The sequence below is a fragment of the Manacus vitellinus genome, unplaced genomic scaffold, assembly GCF_001715985.3.
Source record: "Manacus vitellinus isolate BGI_N305 unplaced genomic scaffold, ASM171598v3 scaffold_5_pilon, whole genome shotgun sequence".
Taxonomy (NCBI): domain Eukaryota; kingdom Metazoa; phylum Chordata; class Aves; order Passeriformes; family Pipridae; genus Manacus; species Manacus vitellinus.
Window position 1 is genome coordinate 9,613,205 of NW_021940682.1, and position 15,482 is coordinate 9,628,686.

At 40.6% G+C, this 15,482-nt stretch overlaps 1 protein-coding gene across 1 annotated transcript in view; it reads right to left on the reverse strand.

Annotated features, from left to right (window-relative positions):
• The window catches only part of LOC103757267 (transmembrane protein 178B), a 282,690-nt gene that overhangs the window by 9,276 nt on the left and 257,932 nt on the right, over nucleotides 1–15,482 (reverse strand). Inside the window, exons 6-15 of the mRNA XM_029963547.1 lie at nucleotides 15,096–15,175; nucleotides 13,768–13,843; nucleotides 12,328–12,420; nucleotides 11,327–11,359; nucleotides 9,251–9,345; nucleotides 7,168–7,237; nucleotides 6,310–6,389; nucleotides 4,197–4,254; nucleotides 1,827–1,971; nucleotides 646–743 (exon numbers count right to left, since the gene is read on the reverse strand). Coding sequence (XP_029819407.1) covers nucleotides 646–743; nucleotides 1,827–1,971; nucleotides 4,197–4,254; nucleotides 6,310–6,389; nucleotides 7,168–7,237; nucleotides 9,251–9,345; nucleotides 11,327–11,359; nucleotides 12,328–12,420; nucleotides 13,768–13,843; nucleotides 15,096–15,175 — 828 coding nt within the window. The remainder of the gene's footprint in view (nucleotides 1–645; nucleotides 744–1,826; nucleotides 1,972–4,196; nucleotides 4,255–6,309; nucleotides 6,390–7,167; nucleotides 7,238–9,250; nucleotides 9,346–11,326; nucleotides 11,360–12,327; nucleotides 12,421–13,767; nucleotides 13,844–15,095; nucleotides 15,176–15,482) is intronic.

Genomic DNA, 15,482 nt, shown 5'->3' on the forward strand with positions numbered 1-15,482 from the left:
CTAAAGACTGACATCTACTCAAATAGCTTCCACAGCAGTAAAATTGCACCAAAACACAGGCATAAGCTAAAGACAGGTTTTAAAACAATTAATGGACAGCATGAACAAGCTGAGAAGGTTATGACAGGTACAGTTCCTTTGCTGCCTTGGTTCTACTCTTCCACAACAACCTGCATTTCCTTTCCTTCAAATTGGTGTAGCCCCTGTCATTTCCCTAGTCCCAGTTCTTTTTAACTCTTAGCTCTGCAAGTCAAAAGAAGAGAGAAAAAGGCAAAATTCCAGCCAGACATTCAGGTTCAACTTCCTCCTAGCACCAGTTGATCAAACAGAATCACTCTCACATGGTGAAGAAGGAATGGAATGCCTATTTTGATGCTTTGTTTTCTCATGGGCAATCCTAAAACTTGTTTGGCTAGTGAAAACCTTGTACAGATTCCTCCTGATCCCACTGCATCCCAGTTTTACATCCATCTCCAGTGCTTTTACACTGGCTCTGAAACTTGCCCATTCCTGGATTCAGTCATGGGCCTCTCCTTGCACGAGGCAGTAAGTTTTATTTATGTAGACACAAGAATGGGAGTTTAACAAGAAAGGAAAACTCTGTGGCCAGCCAGCATTTGGAATCCAGTTATATTATGGTCTTACTGTTAGATCAAGCTGCCTGTTCCGAGTTGCAATGGAAAGCTCAATGGTGGAGAGCTTCAGTTCTTCCCAGTCCTCGGGGGTTACCTCCCGGGGAAATTCTGCATATTAAGAGGAGAAGATATCAATCATTAAGTGGAATTCAACTGCACTGATCATTATGAACCATGAAACATCAATGCCAGACACAAAAATCACTCTGAGCCTTTGTGGCCACTAGTTTTGATTCTTAAAAATGTAAAAATCTTATAAAAGGAAAAGGGAGCTTGGGAGTACTGAAGAAAAAAATAGCATCAGCATTCACACAGTAGCAGAAAAGACTGTCAAGCACAGTACAAAACAGCCCTGTGAGTCCTTATGCCCAGGGATTAACAGATCTCCTGGGCTAGTTACAGGAACATTTAGAAAACACATGAAGTGCCACTACCAAAAAACCAGGAATCTGGTATTCAGGATGCTGTAGTAACATGTATTTTCTATAGGAGGAAACTCCCCGGTTCAGTTCTCATACACAGGTCACTTAATTCATGCTTCTGTATGAATCACCTCTGCCAGCCAAGAAGAAATGAGGTCTTTGCATCACAGCAGATTGCACAACATACACACTCTCCTTCCTTCTGTGCTCTGCCAGGTGCACTGCCCAGCCAACAGCCCACCCAAGAGAGGCTCACAGAGAAGAAAGTTTATGATACAGAAAGAAATTTAATGTACTGTGAGAAACTTAGGGCTTCTGCATGGCCCAAATTTTACTGTTCTATTTCAAGTAACATTCGTTGCTCTGTGTCAGCAACTCTCCCCACCCTGGAAAACAAGGGCTGCTCCTCTCTCACCAGCTCACTAAGAAGCCATTCCACTGGAAGGTTTCAAGAAGTTCACCCAAAAGTGCCAAGTATTCCCTAAGGAGACCTCCACAGCAATGACAAGCAACTCTGAGTCCAGGGAATGCCCTGGGTTCTTTGCAAATGGATCTTTGCTAATGGGACCACAAGCACTGGTAGGACTACTCTGTTCCATTTCCCCACTGTAAGTATCTTGACAAAATCACAGTTTAAAAAAATTAATAAAAATAAATTAATAAATAATAGCAATTAAAAAGAGCACAAAAGTAAAGCAGACATCCCCCCTCCCAGTCTATTAGAGGAGTAGAACCTGCCTGTGAGTTTGTGCCAAAATACACATCTCACCTTTTGGAGGTGACCAGTATGAGCGAAGCCGTCTGTAAAGCCTCACATACAAAGGAGGTCTCAATGGTTTCTCCTCTGGCTCTTCTGGAGGTCTCTCAGTTGGACCCACATACATGAGAGCAGCTTGATGTTTCTGAGGCCACTCCTTGAGTTTACATGAAAAGGAAAGGCAGAACATAAAGGCATTTCAGCACCTACCTGTTTTGTCCTCTAGCCTATTTATTCTGTGCTCCCAAGTACTGCTGAGATCTACCCAGGCCCCACCACTGCCTCAGCCTACTTTGTGGTCTCCAGCCTCCAGATTCATACCTGAGATGACATTTTTTGCAGCTTCAAAGAGTCCCCAAGTCCACTAACCTACTCCTTCCCCACACAAAGTGAGGCATTTTCCCCTCTACGAGCAGAGGGTAAAGGGATGTTTTCTTTGCTGCTGATGTGTGGCAGGGTGACATGGCTGCTTCTGGCTGCAGGGAACAACCAAAACCAGCAAGGTCAACATTAATGGCTGAAAGTACAATTGGTCTCTGCATGGCACAAGGGAACCTCAAAGAGCAACTGCACAGCGGGATCCAGTGCAAACAGACAAAGACAGTTCTGTGTGCAGCCAAGGGGCACTGAAACCTGGCAGGCCTTTGTTCTCCAACAACTCAAACAACCCAGATCTGATCTGATAGTCAGGTGCTTATAGACAGCAGTGCAACAGGTCTTAAGGTAAGTCAGGTGTAATTTATAAAGCATGCTAGGGGAAAAAAACGGGGAAAAAAGTACTAACACATTATTCTTCATGACATCTTTTCGTTTTGAAAATAATTTCTGAAATGCTCCAAACATAGGACTAAGGGAGGGAATCACTTAACAGGATTTTAAATGTATATAGTAAAACAAAACAGCCAAGAGCCCACATGAACTCAATACAATTATTTTTCAATGCACAAAACTTTAAAATTAGTTCTGGATCATACAGCACAGGTTGTTAAGCTAATTCACTTCACACCTCTGAAAGCAAGGAAGGAGTCTACTATCATACTTACACAATAAAGAGAACAAACAGAGGTTGTATCACTAGGGCAATACACAAACAATAAATATTAAGGCTTAAAGGGAAAAGCAGTAACGTTGTGATAATTTAAGCCTGTATATTCTAGAAGAGATGATAACACTAACAATGCCCCTACCAATACCAGAGGTGAGCCCTTTCCCATTACACTTTTTTAAGTACAGGTCACCCTGTTTCAATAGACAGCTACAGCAAAACCAGAAAATATGAAGTGTGCAGCAGCAAAGACAAGCCAGGAAGAGATTAAGCTCAACAGGCTGGAGCCACTTATTATAGAAATTAACAGAATGATAACATAAGAAGCACATAAAGCAATAAATACCACAATTAGAAGAGATCAGGTAGAAACTTTTCTATTGTAATATCAGAAAAAGTGGCCACTTCAGCCTTCAGCAGGTTAAACAGATCTTTTTAATGCACAATGAATAGTTCACCAGTAAAATCCACTATCACTGCCCACAGCTGAGGCTAAGGACTCAACAAAAGGTAGAAAGGGGCTGGAGAGAAATCAAGAGGAGGTTTCCACCTAGAATGCCAGCACACAATCATCATCTTCAATTTCCTGGGGATGGGGGAGTAAAAAAAAACAAAAAACAACCAACCCAACCTCCATGGATATATTACCATTAAACTCCCCTTTACAGGAGCTTCCTATAAAAGAATCATTGGCACTATCACAGACAGCATGACTAGACTGCACAGTCTGATCTACTGTACCAGCTCCTGGGTATTTCCACAGCTTTTCATTAGGATTCTTATATGTTCAGAGAACAAGAAAAGCATGTGTGTGAAACTGTCTCACCTTTCATGCAGATCAAATTTTAATCTTTCCAGGATTTTAAGCAACAGAAAAGTTTAAGGTGAGATATAAGCTATTAATCTTCATGTTCATTTTACCACACAAAGAAGCCTTATCAATGTGCATGAGCAGTCTAATTATAGACCCTTCTGCCAGGTGAATTAAATCAGAGTGAAATGTTATCACAAGAAAGGCTGTTGAGAAAAGGTGATTGAGCTCTTTGGTGCTTATCTTCACCACCACTGCTGCTCACCAGTTTCACAGGGGGTTACTGGCTCCCCCTGGTGATCTTGCAGCAATGGATCTTCAGTAAAGGGAACTTTTAAAAAGGCATTTCTCTTCCCCTTCATCTCTTCTGAAGTAAGTCTATCAATTGATAGGTTTTTTAACAAGTCCAGCTTCACTCCCATTGTATATTGTTACCAGAATCCTTCACAAAAACTAGCAGATAAATTATACAAAGCAAAGTCAGCCTTTTCATTTCCCATACACTTTCCTCACAATTAATTTTTACCTTAAATGTACTGAAAAAGTGAGCTGCTTTGGTTTTCAGAGGCCCAAGGTACCAGTACCTGAAAAGAGAACACAAACAGACCTTCTAAGATATCCAGGGGTCAATACTGGGAAAGGGAAAAACCTTGCATGCAGTCAGAGCACACAGACTTGTCTGCCACTGAGTTAGTGCTCCCTGATAACTTTTAGCTTTTTGATACTGTAAGATAGTTTCTACACATCACCAGCAGCTTAGCAGTGACATCCCTTTCCTGATTTACAGATCACCAAAATGCAGTGTATAATCTTCACTACAGGCAGCAGGACATCTCACTAGCAGAATTTTACTTAGTTATGTGACACAACTGGGGATGATTTAAAGGCCTGTGGTCCAACAGCTGGTGGTTTGCACCTCCACAATATGCAATAAAGCATTATGCTGGAGGAAACAAACAAAAATCAAAAGCTTCAGAGACAAAAGAACAGAGCCAGAAACATTCGTTTGTCCCAGGGGATTCTCACATCAACATCAGTGTTCTACAAAATAAAAATCTGATCAGCCACACAGCTGGTGGAATCTACAAACTGTATAGAATCCAAAGATGTGACTACAGTTAGGCAGGCTTGGTGCACATTTTGATCACTGTCTTCCAGCAAATAGGGTCAGCAAAGCACATTAAACAACATCAGGTCAAGAGTACTGCAGATCTATCACTAACTACTAAGGTGTGTAACTGTCCACCACTCCCATCAAGCCATGAAGTTGTCTGTAAAATAATGACATAAATCAGCACCAAGTCTCCAGCAGGACAGTGCTTAGCAGAGGGATAGTCAGATAAATTTCTGGAACTTTGTCTTACAGCTTAACTCCCTTTAAATAGGTGCCTTCTTTTCAGTATAAGATCAGTTGTACTGGAATACACCAAATGTTTATTTTAGCCCAATAACTCATCCCTCATGGAGACCAAAAGCAGATGAAGTGGAGAATTATAAAAACAGGACAAGCACACATGGTTCTTGTTCCAAGCAGACTCTGAGCACCCATTCATTTGTGGCTGAAGTGCTTTCCAAGCTGGGCACATTTTCTCTACATTTTCTCTGCATTAGAAAACATTCTTGCCTCACGTACAAGAGGTGCTGTTATGCCTCCAGCACTCTGCCTAAAAGACTCTTAAAAAAGGGAACTGCTGCAGGAAAAGATGTGAAGGCTGGCACTAGGCAAAAAACAGGGCATGGGCAGGAAGCCTAATCAGAGTGCAGAGCAAAGAGAAGTGCACTTCCTTGAACTTGGTGCTGCAGGAGAGACTGTAGCAAAGCCAAGTCAGCACCTACACAGCCTACTAAGAATGTTCCTTGTTTCCCAGGGACCTGACAGTTTACTGCGTCTCCCCCATCCCCTCTCAAACCTCTCAAATATTTGCCAGACAGACTCCAGAAGTCAGCTACCTCTTCCTTCCTGACAAAGATGGCTCCTTCACAAAGCACATGGTATTTCCTTACAGCTGCACCCCCGAGGCATGTGCTGCATTCCCTCCCCAAGAGTTTGGGAAGTGAGCTGCTTTGGCACTGCTGCTCCTTCACCAGACAATGCTTGTCATTTGATACACAGACATGGCATGTTAAATGTCCTTTTGGAGAAAGCCCAATAATTATTAGTTTAGCATTCAGAGAACAGTCATCAGGCAGCACAGTCCACGCCATTTCCAGCAGGAACTTCAGGGCATTTCTACATCTATCTGATGTCCCTTGTTGGAATTGAGTTACAGAGTCCACATGCACCTTTTCATTGGCAGTGATGAAAAACAATGGCCAATTACTTTACTTAGACTTTACTCAAGGGAGAGATTTTCCCCCTGCTATGATCTGAATAAAGTTCCAGAAGCGGATATCACAAGGCAAGAAGAAAGTAAATACTTGAAAGAACAGGCAAGCAACCAGATAAGTGTTTATTTTGAATTATAAAAATGCTGATACATCTTACACTCCCATGTGTGTAATGTCAGACCTAACAAGAGTGGGTGCCTCTGTCTGTCAAATGCCTACACTCAAAAAAAGACTTACTTAAGAGAGGGGGTTATATCTTTTTGGCAACAGATGCTAAAAGAGGCACAATTTCAAAAATGGTATTTTCTTACTTGCTAGCTTTAACTCCTGCATCTCTGTAAGATCCCCATCTCAAACTAGAGACTGCAAATACAGGCTGTTCCTTTTCTCCCTGTGAAGAAAAATAAGGATTGCAAAATTACTTTCTCTTACCTTGTTTCCAAATTTATTTTCTGCAGTCGGAAAAACAGCATTTCTAAATAAAAACTGATTTCTGATTAATCCCAAAAGTGACATTTAACAGAAGGGGTATGATAAACACCTAACAGCAATAAAGCTTAGCAGAATTTAAGCACTGTACATCCTGTCTGCTCTGGAGAGGAATATAAGAGGTGAAATTTTGAAGAAGTAGACTGAGTTTGACTGCACACCCTGCAATGGCTGTTTCATTCTGTGGATATTGCCAGCCAAGAGCAAGGAGCTCTGCACAGTGACACTACACTCTCACTGCAGAAAGGTCCATTCTACAACGTAACAGAAAAACAATATTCAAAAACCATGCAGGGCACAGCCAAAGGTTTTCCTGTTTTACATTTTCCAGTCTGTCAAAGAAAGCTACTAACGGCACAACACATATGAATGCACCAAATCAGCTCAGACAGCTGTTGCTGTCTCTCAACATTGCTACAGAGACATGGCTGTTACTAAGTTTTGTATTCACCAATACTCTCTGAGCCTCAAAAAAGCTGATGTTCAGGCATTCTGCTGTTTTCTCCCAGTTAGACTATCTGATGTCACAGTGGAGAAATGACTGCCATCAGAACTGCTGATATCATAAACCAAAATTTGTAACAGCATTACACAGAGGAAAAGCAGTCCATATAAACACAAAAACATGAGAACAGGAAAGTTTTAGGAATGTTGAATTCCAAAAAAGCAGACGCTTTTACCTTGATCTGTAAGACATCAAGTGGAACTGTCTCTCCCTTCAAAATGGCCAGTGTAGCATTAGTAATATGTCTGCAAAACAAACAGGGGAAAAAAAAGCAAAGGAAAACAAACAGGAAGGAAGAAAATGAGTAAGCTTTAAAATTACATTTTTTTCTAGAAAATTCCAGTACAAGTCCTTTTTTCAGCAAACATAATAACCCTGGGGAAAAGTGCTGCACTTCACTGAAATGAGAAAGCAAAATGGGTGGCTGCAACACATGACAAAGCCTGAGTCCTAACAAACAGCAAAATAGACAAAAAGCAAAAGGAAATTCTCAGCCTAAGCTTTTCACAGATTCCTCCCTCTTCAGCTAACCTGGCAGATCATATGCCAACTGTGTTACCTGCTGTTTCAGATACTTAACACACTAAGGACCCAAATAATTGTTTTATTTTAGTGGTAGGGGACGGCACAAGACTGGTCTCAGCTCATGTGTCTGGGACTGAACTGCATTAGTATGCTAATTTGTTTTGAAGTTTTTAATCAACATAAATCTACCTATCAGCTGTGCTCCCGTCCTTTCGGTCTCCATTAAGTTGTGGGCAGTAGCTAAGGCACTTTGTCATTTCAACCTGTAAAGATTTTGTAATCAAAGTGTTTAAGTGCATTAAATAGTTTATGTTCAAACCTTGAAGCATATACTTGATTAAAACTCCTTCTTTGTTTTCAAAGCTGGGTAAAATTCAGATTCCACATTGCATACATTTCCAGTGTCTCAGCTGGACAAGGAAAAAATGCAGTTTTCAGATCCAGCCCAATACTCCTGTGAATCAGTGGGAGAAATTGCCCTTGGCTCCATCAGGATTACAATACTGAGACAGATAAGGAAGCTGCTCTTCCCACAGCCCTTCTTCTCTCCTAACTCTTATCTTTCTGTAAGACCTTTACAATTCCTACACTCCAAAGTAAGAGTGCTGAAGGAACCAAAGCCCAAATACTTCTTTTAAAAATACCACTTCTGTACTTTTTAAGTCAGGTTGTGTTACTGGTGTGGACTGTTAAGCAGCCTATTGACCAAATTACCTTCAACTTCACCAACATGCTGCAGTCTCACCTGCACAGTTCATTACCTTGGGACAAGAAGATCATTCATTTCAAACAGCTTCTTTAGAACCCAAACATAAATTATTATTTTAATCTTAGCTGCTGATTACAGCCTTGTCCATCTTGCTGAGCTTCAAAGCACTCTGGTAGTTTTAATGAAGGATGTTATGCCAGTTGACTCATGGGTTTTATGGATGATGGATACCAGCAAGGGTTCCAGAAAGAAAAATGTTAATGAGTTAGTGGGAAAGCAAGAGTGAAGAGATTTCAGCAGCAAGAAGAAATCTTATTAGTATGAGAGAAGAGGAAGGGAACAATCAAAAAGAAATTAAGTGTGGGGAAAAGAAAGATAAGCTGACCAGGCTTTTTACTTTAGAAGTGGACAAAACGATCTTGCAAACAAACTGAAATGCAGGCAACAGATTCCACCAGGTTGGATCATATCCAGGATGCTAAACATAAGAATGTTGTACTGTTGCCAGCATCAGTCCCACCACAGGGAAAAGCCAGTCCCACTCTGCAAAATTCAGTAATAGGATCCAGCCTTTCCCATATTCTTGTACTAATCCTTACTTTGCAGGTGCTAACCCAGTTATATGCAGACTGGTTTAAAGAATTCTTAGACTGGAGAAGGGACAGAAAGAGGACTTATTTTTGTTTTACTTTGTCATATTCTTGCTACATCCTTGTCATACCCTTTCTGCTATTCCTAAGAGGCTGATCCTTTTAATCCTTTTTTTTAAAAAAAACTTGAGCATCACACGATCACAGAGAAATTAGCCACAGCAAATTATATCATGTTCTAATAATACATACATTTCCTTCTTTTAATTTTTAGTCAGTTTTTGGAAGTCATTAACTCAGGCAAGTTCAGAGAACTGTCAGGCTCTGCCCAGAGACTGCCAACTTCTATGTAACACAGAAGAAAAAGAAAAGTATCAAGCTACCAAGAACTCCTTGAAAACAAAAAATATGTTTCAGAAAAATGTAGTACTTACTGGACTTGGTTTGTGCTCTCAGGGTACAGCGTGTGGCTCAGAGTGCAGGTTTTTCCAAGAGGTATGAATCCTATAGGAATCTTACTGAAGGCAGCCTGGACACATGAGGAGAGTAAATAAATTAACATTTGCATCAGCTGAAGGAAGTTCCTGTGTGGAGATCACAGCTGTGTCTGGTATCACCCCTTTGGCACTGAGCAGCCAGGCACTTCCTTAAACGAGGCAGTAACACATAATGACTCAGAACATGGCATCCAAATCTGTGAATCCACCACTGCCAACTGGGTACAAAGGAGCTCTCCATAATCATTAAGAGCATTGTTACATGCAAGTTGGCAGCCACATCCCAACTAATGCACAGATTCTGTCAGCAATCTGCCATCTTTCTTAATACTGACAGTGGCATCACAAGCTCTGAATCTCATTACTATTGCAGAAATGCCCCTCTGACAGAGTAACCTTGCATAGCAAAGAGATTTTCTCACTTAAGGAAAGGAAATCAATTGATTCCGCTGGCACCCAAATCATGAAGCAGCAGAAGGTCTAATTTTTGAAAGTCATTGACAATGTTGTTTTTCTATACCACAGTTCAGCAAAAGGGCTTGTTGAAGGAGCAAGTTATTACACTGTGCCTTGTAATAAACTGTGCTTCTTGAAGCATGTCAGCAAATCATTGTAAACTACCATATATCAGAGTTGTACCATCTCCCTCCTGGGCACTGCTGCCAGCAGCACCGGGACAGTGCCAATCCACACCGACTCAGTAATTCCCGTCTCACTGCCCCACCATTCTCCCTTGCTATCTCCATGTCACCTGTGAGTCTTAATGCACCTCAAACATCCTTCCCTCATTTTCCTCAGAGCTGTTTTACAGTGTGCAGATCAGAGGCTGGCTGCAGCTCATGCAGTCAAGCTCTGCTCCCCTGGCTGCCAGTAACGTTGTTTCTGGAATACCTTGCAGAGGTTCTTATCCAGGCAACAGAGATATGACATACCCGAGTGGAAAGGGAAGCAGAGCACAGAGAGGGGGGGCTGAAGTGCAGATCTCTACTCCTAGGACACAGTGATATGAAGGACAAGAAGAATTCCCTGGCCAAAGACACAAAGTGACACAGTGGCAATACTACAATGCAGTATTCCACCTGCATTTGTGCTGGATGCAGAATTTCCTACACTGCTGCAAAACGACTCAAGCTACATGGAGATAGTAAGTCAGAAAATAGAGAAAAGAAACTAGCCAGTAAAGCCTCTAAAACTTTTCTTCCATGATCTTTGGATTATAGAGGTCTCAGGAGCCAACTATAATAATATTAAACTTAAAAAACTGATTTCTCAGAATTGATACAGACAGCCCACCTTTAAAAATGCTGGCTTGGTTGCAAAGTTCCTCTTGTCACATTCAGACAAAGCAAATGCCTAAACAGATACAATTCTAGCTGCCAAGGGTATCATCATAATCTTGTCTGGATCATTTAATTGAGTTTTTGCCAGTTCCTGCCAGAAGGTTTTGGGAACAATGATTCCCTCCTTTCTTCAATAACACTGTCCTCCCACTTTAAAAAGAAAAATCTCCCTCATTTCCATTTGGAGTGATCCACCTTGAGAGGTTAAAATTTGCTTAGTGCAGCCATCTGCATAGGTAGATATTCACTGCTTGAAAAAACAGCAGAGCAATCTCAAAGCAGAGGGAGTGTGACCAAAACTGAATTAGTTTTCAAGCCTGTACAAATACAGGAAAAACATGTACTTTCGCCCAACGCTTGTGCCAAACAAAGTGGCATGCACAGCTGGTCCATGGGTCTTTTAAAGTTGAGCATTTGGCTTCTCCACAATCCCTGCTCTGATGCTGGAAACTTCCCAAAGCCACGGTGTGGGAGCCATTGCATCCCACAGAATGGGAACAAAGAACAACAGGCAGCATTGCAGGGCACCAGCAGGGCTGACTTGGTACGCAGCAAGCTGGCTCCAGATTAGGAAGCAACGTATCTGCAGAAGACAGCTGAGGCCAAGAGACCACAGTGGATGCACAAGACACTCTAAGAAATGCACAAAATTTTTAAAATGACACTTTCTCACCTCATCTACCCTGCGAAGAAGTCCGGTTATGACCTGAAAAACATGGGAAATACTCAGCTCCAAGGATTTTATTTTTTGGTTACAGTAGAAAGCTATGAAATTCTTAACCACGTTTACTCTTTGGAAAGATTTAAGGAGCAGCTACTCTTTCATGGAAGGTGCTATGGCTGTTTACACAGGAAAGGAGGCATGTTCAGTGTGCAAACATGGTGGAAACAGCAGGGTTATGAGTGTGCCTGAGCATATGCTGGCACCATAACCAAGGCCAGTGTAGATGTTTTAACACTGAATAATGCTCTGCATAATGCAAAAATAGCACTGGCCACTGCAATTAACAGTAATCAACTCTAAGGCCAGGAGGAACTTGCAGATGTACTCTGACCACTTTCTCTTAAGGTCACTGCATTTCATTTAGCCATTGTCTTATGAAACCAGTAGTTAGCATTCCAGGAAATGCTCGAACAAAATACAGTCTTACTTGAAAAACAGAGTATCCCCCAGTTCTGCTGGTAGTTTGCTCCTGTCATTAATCATCTTGACAAGAGGCATTTATTAAATACGTACCATGCTTCGTTATCATTCCCACATAACTTTTAAATTATCTGATTCCCACTTCGCCAAATATGCATTCCTCTTGGGGAGCATACAGATAGGAGTGAACTTGGAAAATTAAACCATTACAGCTAAATCACACAGAAAGAAAAAGTTAGAATCGTGTCTCTCCAGACAGTTTGCTCATTCTTGAATAAAACTCTGGAAGACACGTCACACACTCCTTTTGCCCCCACTCCCATCATCACTTTTAGATTAATACCAACTAGCAGAGTGTCCCTGTTCCCAGGAGATTAAAACATTGACTGAAAACACAGACATTAAACTTGACTATTACTAAGCTACTATTACTCTAGTAATAGTTGTTATGGTGCTGCTACACTGCACAGACTCAACCTTCTCACTCGCAGCCCAACTACGATTCTCAGCAAACCAGGCTCCTGCAGTACCTCTTGTACTGTGCCATCTCCTCCTGCAATAATGATCAGATCCGTGTTTTCCATTAATTCCAGCAGCTTTTTTGCTTGTCCCTCATAATCAGTCTGAAGAAGCAGAAATCCAAACGTGAGAACTCAGACAGCTGTTTCTAGTACATCTCTCTTAGAGAAAAAAGAATCATCTATCCATCTGCTTAATAGTTATTTTCATACAGGCACACAGTACTGTATATTACTTACACTCACGGAGATTTCTTCAAAATCAGGCTGCTGCCTAATAGAATATGTGCAGTAAACACACAGACACACACACAAAGGTTAAATGAAATATCAGAGTGTATCTTATTCAAGACATCTACCATATCACAGCAATAATCTTATTTCCAGGTAAATTTACAGTGAAACCAAAGCCAACCATGCTCTTGCAGAAAAACTCCCAACACCTTTAGCAGCCAAAGTGCTCAAGTGCATCTCTTGAAACAGCATCAGCTACATGAAAGGCCCAACAGCAAGCTGCTGACTGTGGGTTTAATAGTGAAGAGTACACTGACCTTCTAAACCATGAAAACTGTTTTCTGAAAAATTACTGTCTTTTATGAAGATATCTCAGCCTCACCTGCTGGCCCAGCCCTGTTTTGCCAACTCATCAGTTGCTACCAAGCATCAGTTTTAAGTCTTGCAAAATAATTTTTGCCTCTTTGGGTAGGACTATGTATTTTCAATGGTAAGAGAAAGGCATTAATAAAAACAGCATTTTAAGACTAAACCTTGTGAAAAGGACTCCAAGACAGAAAGATGCATATTAGAGTACTTCACTGCTAGAACTCACTGACTATTAAGCAATCCTCATATTGCAACCTCAAAAACCTGCAAAAAGATCAGAATTCCTTTACATTTATTTGTTCTTCTCTTTCCAAAGAAAACCTGTCTGTTAATTCACAGCATTTAGATCTCAGTGTTCAGCTTTTGCAATGGGAATGTTGAATTATTTGGAGAGACAGTGAGATATTTCCACTGAAAAATAAAAGGTTATTTTTAATTAATCTGAACAGTTCCACTGCATGTCAAAGTTCCTCACTTCTGAATTCTGCAAGTTCAGGCAGAAATGACAATTTCAACAGCACTGGGCACGCACCACTAGCCAGCACTCAAGTATTTGGAGAGTTTTCTCTCAAATATGAATTACAGAAGGGCTGCTTTAGACAGACAAACAAGCATATGAAGTGCTTTAGCTGAAAATTAAAATCTCAGTATACTGTTTGTAAATTAGTTGTGAATTAAAAAAGAAAAAGATTAAGTACCAGCTTAATATCTCAGTATTTATTTCTTCCCATGAGATGTCTACAGGACAACTGAGTATTTCAAATGCATACAGATTTTAATTTCAATTCTTCAAGAGGAGAAAGCAGAGCAGACAATGTCTCTATATTAGCAGAACCTATCAGTTCTTACCTTAACCACAGTTACATCCAAGCCAGATAAGTGCAAAATTGGTGCCGCATTCTTTTCAAAAAGGTTCCTGGCTTTGCTGGAAATAACGGAGTAAAAACTATTTAATTAGTCTGGTAGCTAAAAAGAAATTAAAAAAGGAAAGAAATAAATGAACAGCAAGAAGAAATCTACTTAAAACCAAGCATACAATCTACACAATCAGTCACTCAACCTGCCAGTCAGGAAAGATGAGATTTCGTGTGGTTCAAATGTATTACATTTCTAGTCTCATATCTCAGATGTCAGGTTTTTTGTTGCAGTTTTAATAAATGCAGAAGACGTTATCTAGCTTTCTCCAAAAATAATTTAAAAAATCCATCAAAACAAAATAAGATCTCCAAAAGAGAAATTTATTAGAAAATTAAAAACTTAAAGAGCACCAGGCTTTACGACCACAAAGAAGGCCCATGTAGGTTTTCAGAAACATCAGAAAACCCCAACTATTTACTAAGACATATTATTAAGTAAGTTTAGAACCGAAACTTTATCTGACCTTTTGTTATGGGACTGATACATTTTCTGCCTCTAATTGCATAATAAAATAATTATGTCACTAACTATAAATTGCTTACAAGTAGAAGCATGAGGCTTTATTAATACTTGGCATTTTCCAGTCATGTGTGTTTTGAACAAAAGCACATAAGCACTTCCACATCAGATATATTATTGCCTTTATACTGGTACTAACAACTCCCTGCCCCTTCCCAAAATGCAACTGATAAAAAGCTTAGCTGATCAGCAGAAACAGACACACATCATATCCAAGATTACAGGTTTTCTGCTAATGAGCAGGTAAAAATAGCAGACCTCTTCCAGGAGTCTTGCTCTGAGCCCATATTTAGCCTCTCAGTTTGTGGGCACATCCCTTTCAAGGACAGGCTCCCACAGAAGTAAGATCACTGCTGGCTAATGTCAAGTCTTGAAGCAATCAAGGTCATCTCTTGTTTCTACAGCTTTTGAGGTGGAAACATATCACATGCAAAAGTGTGGAGGGAATACGGAGGAATGCCACGTACGAAGGAATGACAAAGGCCAAAACACAGGATAAAAGAAAAAAATTCAAAATATACATATGTTTAGAAATCATTCTTTCACCTCAAGCCACTAATTCTATTTCTCATCCCAATATATTTGGTGAAATAAAGTTTGGCATAGTTATATAGCGCCAGCTTGGTATCAGAGGGAGGCAAAAATGAGCTCAGAAATCTGGCTGGCTTTTGTAGTGGATGGCAGAGCAAAAATGAAGAAAGAGTGCCTCAAATGAGAGTGTTGGGAAGGGGGAATTTTACCCTTTGCAAGCTGCTGGGTTGAGGAACACTGTTGCTTTCTTCAATGGCATAGTGGGAGGGATCAGCTCGTTGCCAAAAGCCTAAGTAAGAGACAAAGAGCAGAACTCAGTTTATCTTTTAAGCACACTGCTAAAACAGTTCAAAATAATGCTCCTCTACAAATGTCAATGGGCTTTCAAGCCTCATGACATTCGAATTACTTCCATCTTCAGCCATTGTACAGGTCTCCTATTCAAAGACTGCACCCTTAGCAACAGCTCACATCACTGTCTAAGTAGTCTTTTAGCTCATTTTTACAATTCCACCACCATTTCGTTTTTGTCAACCTCTGGTTTTCTGCCATGGGCAGAGATCCAGGGAGCTATCCTTGACTCCAAGGTTACTTGA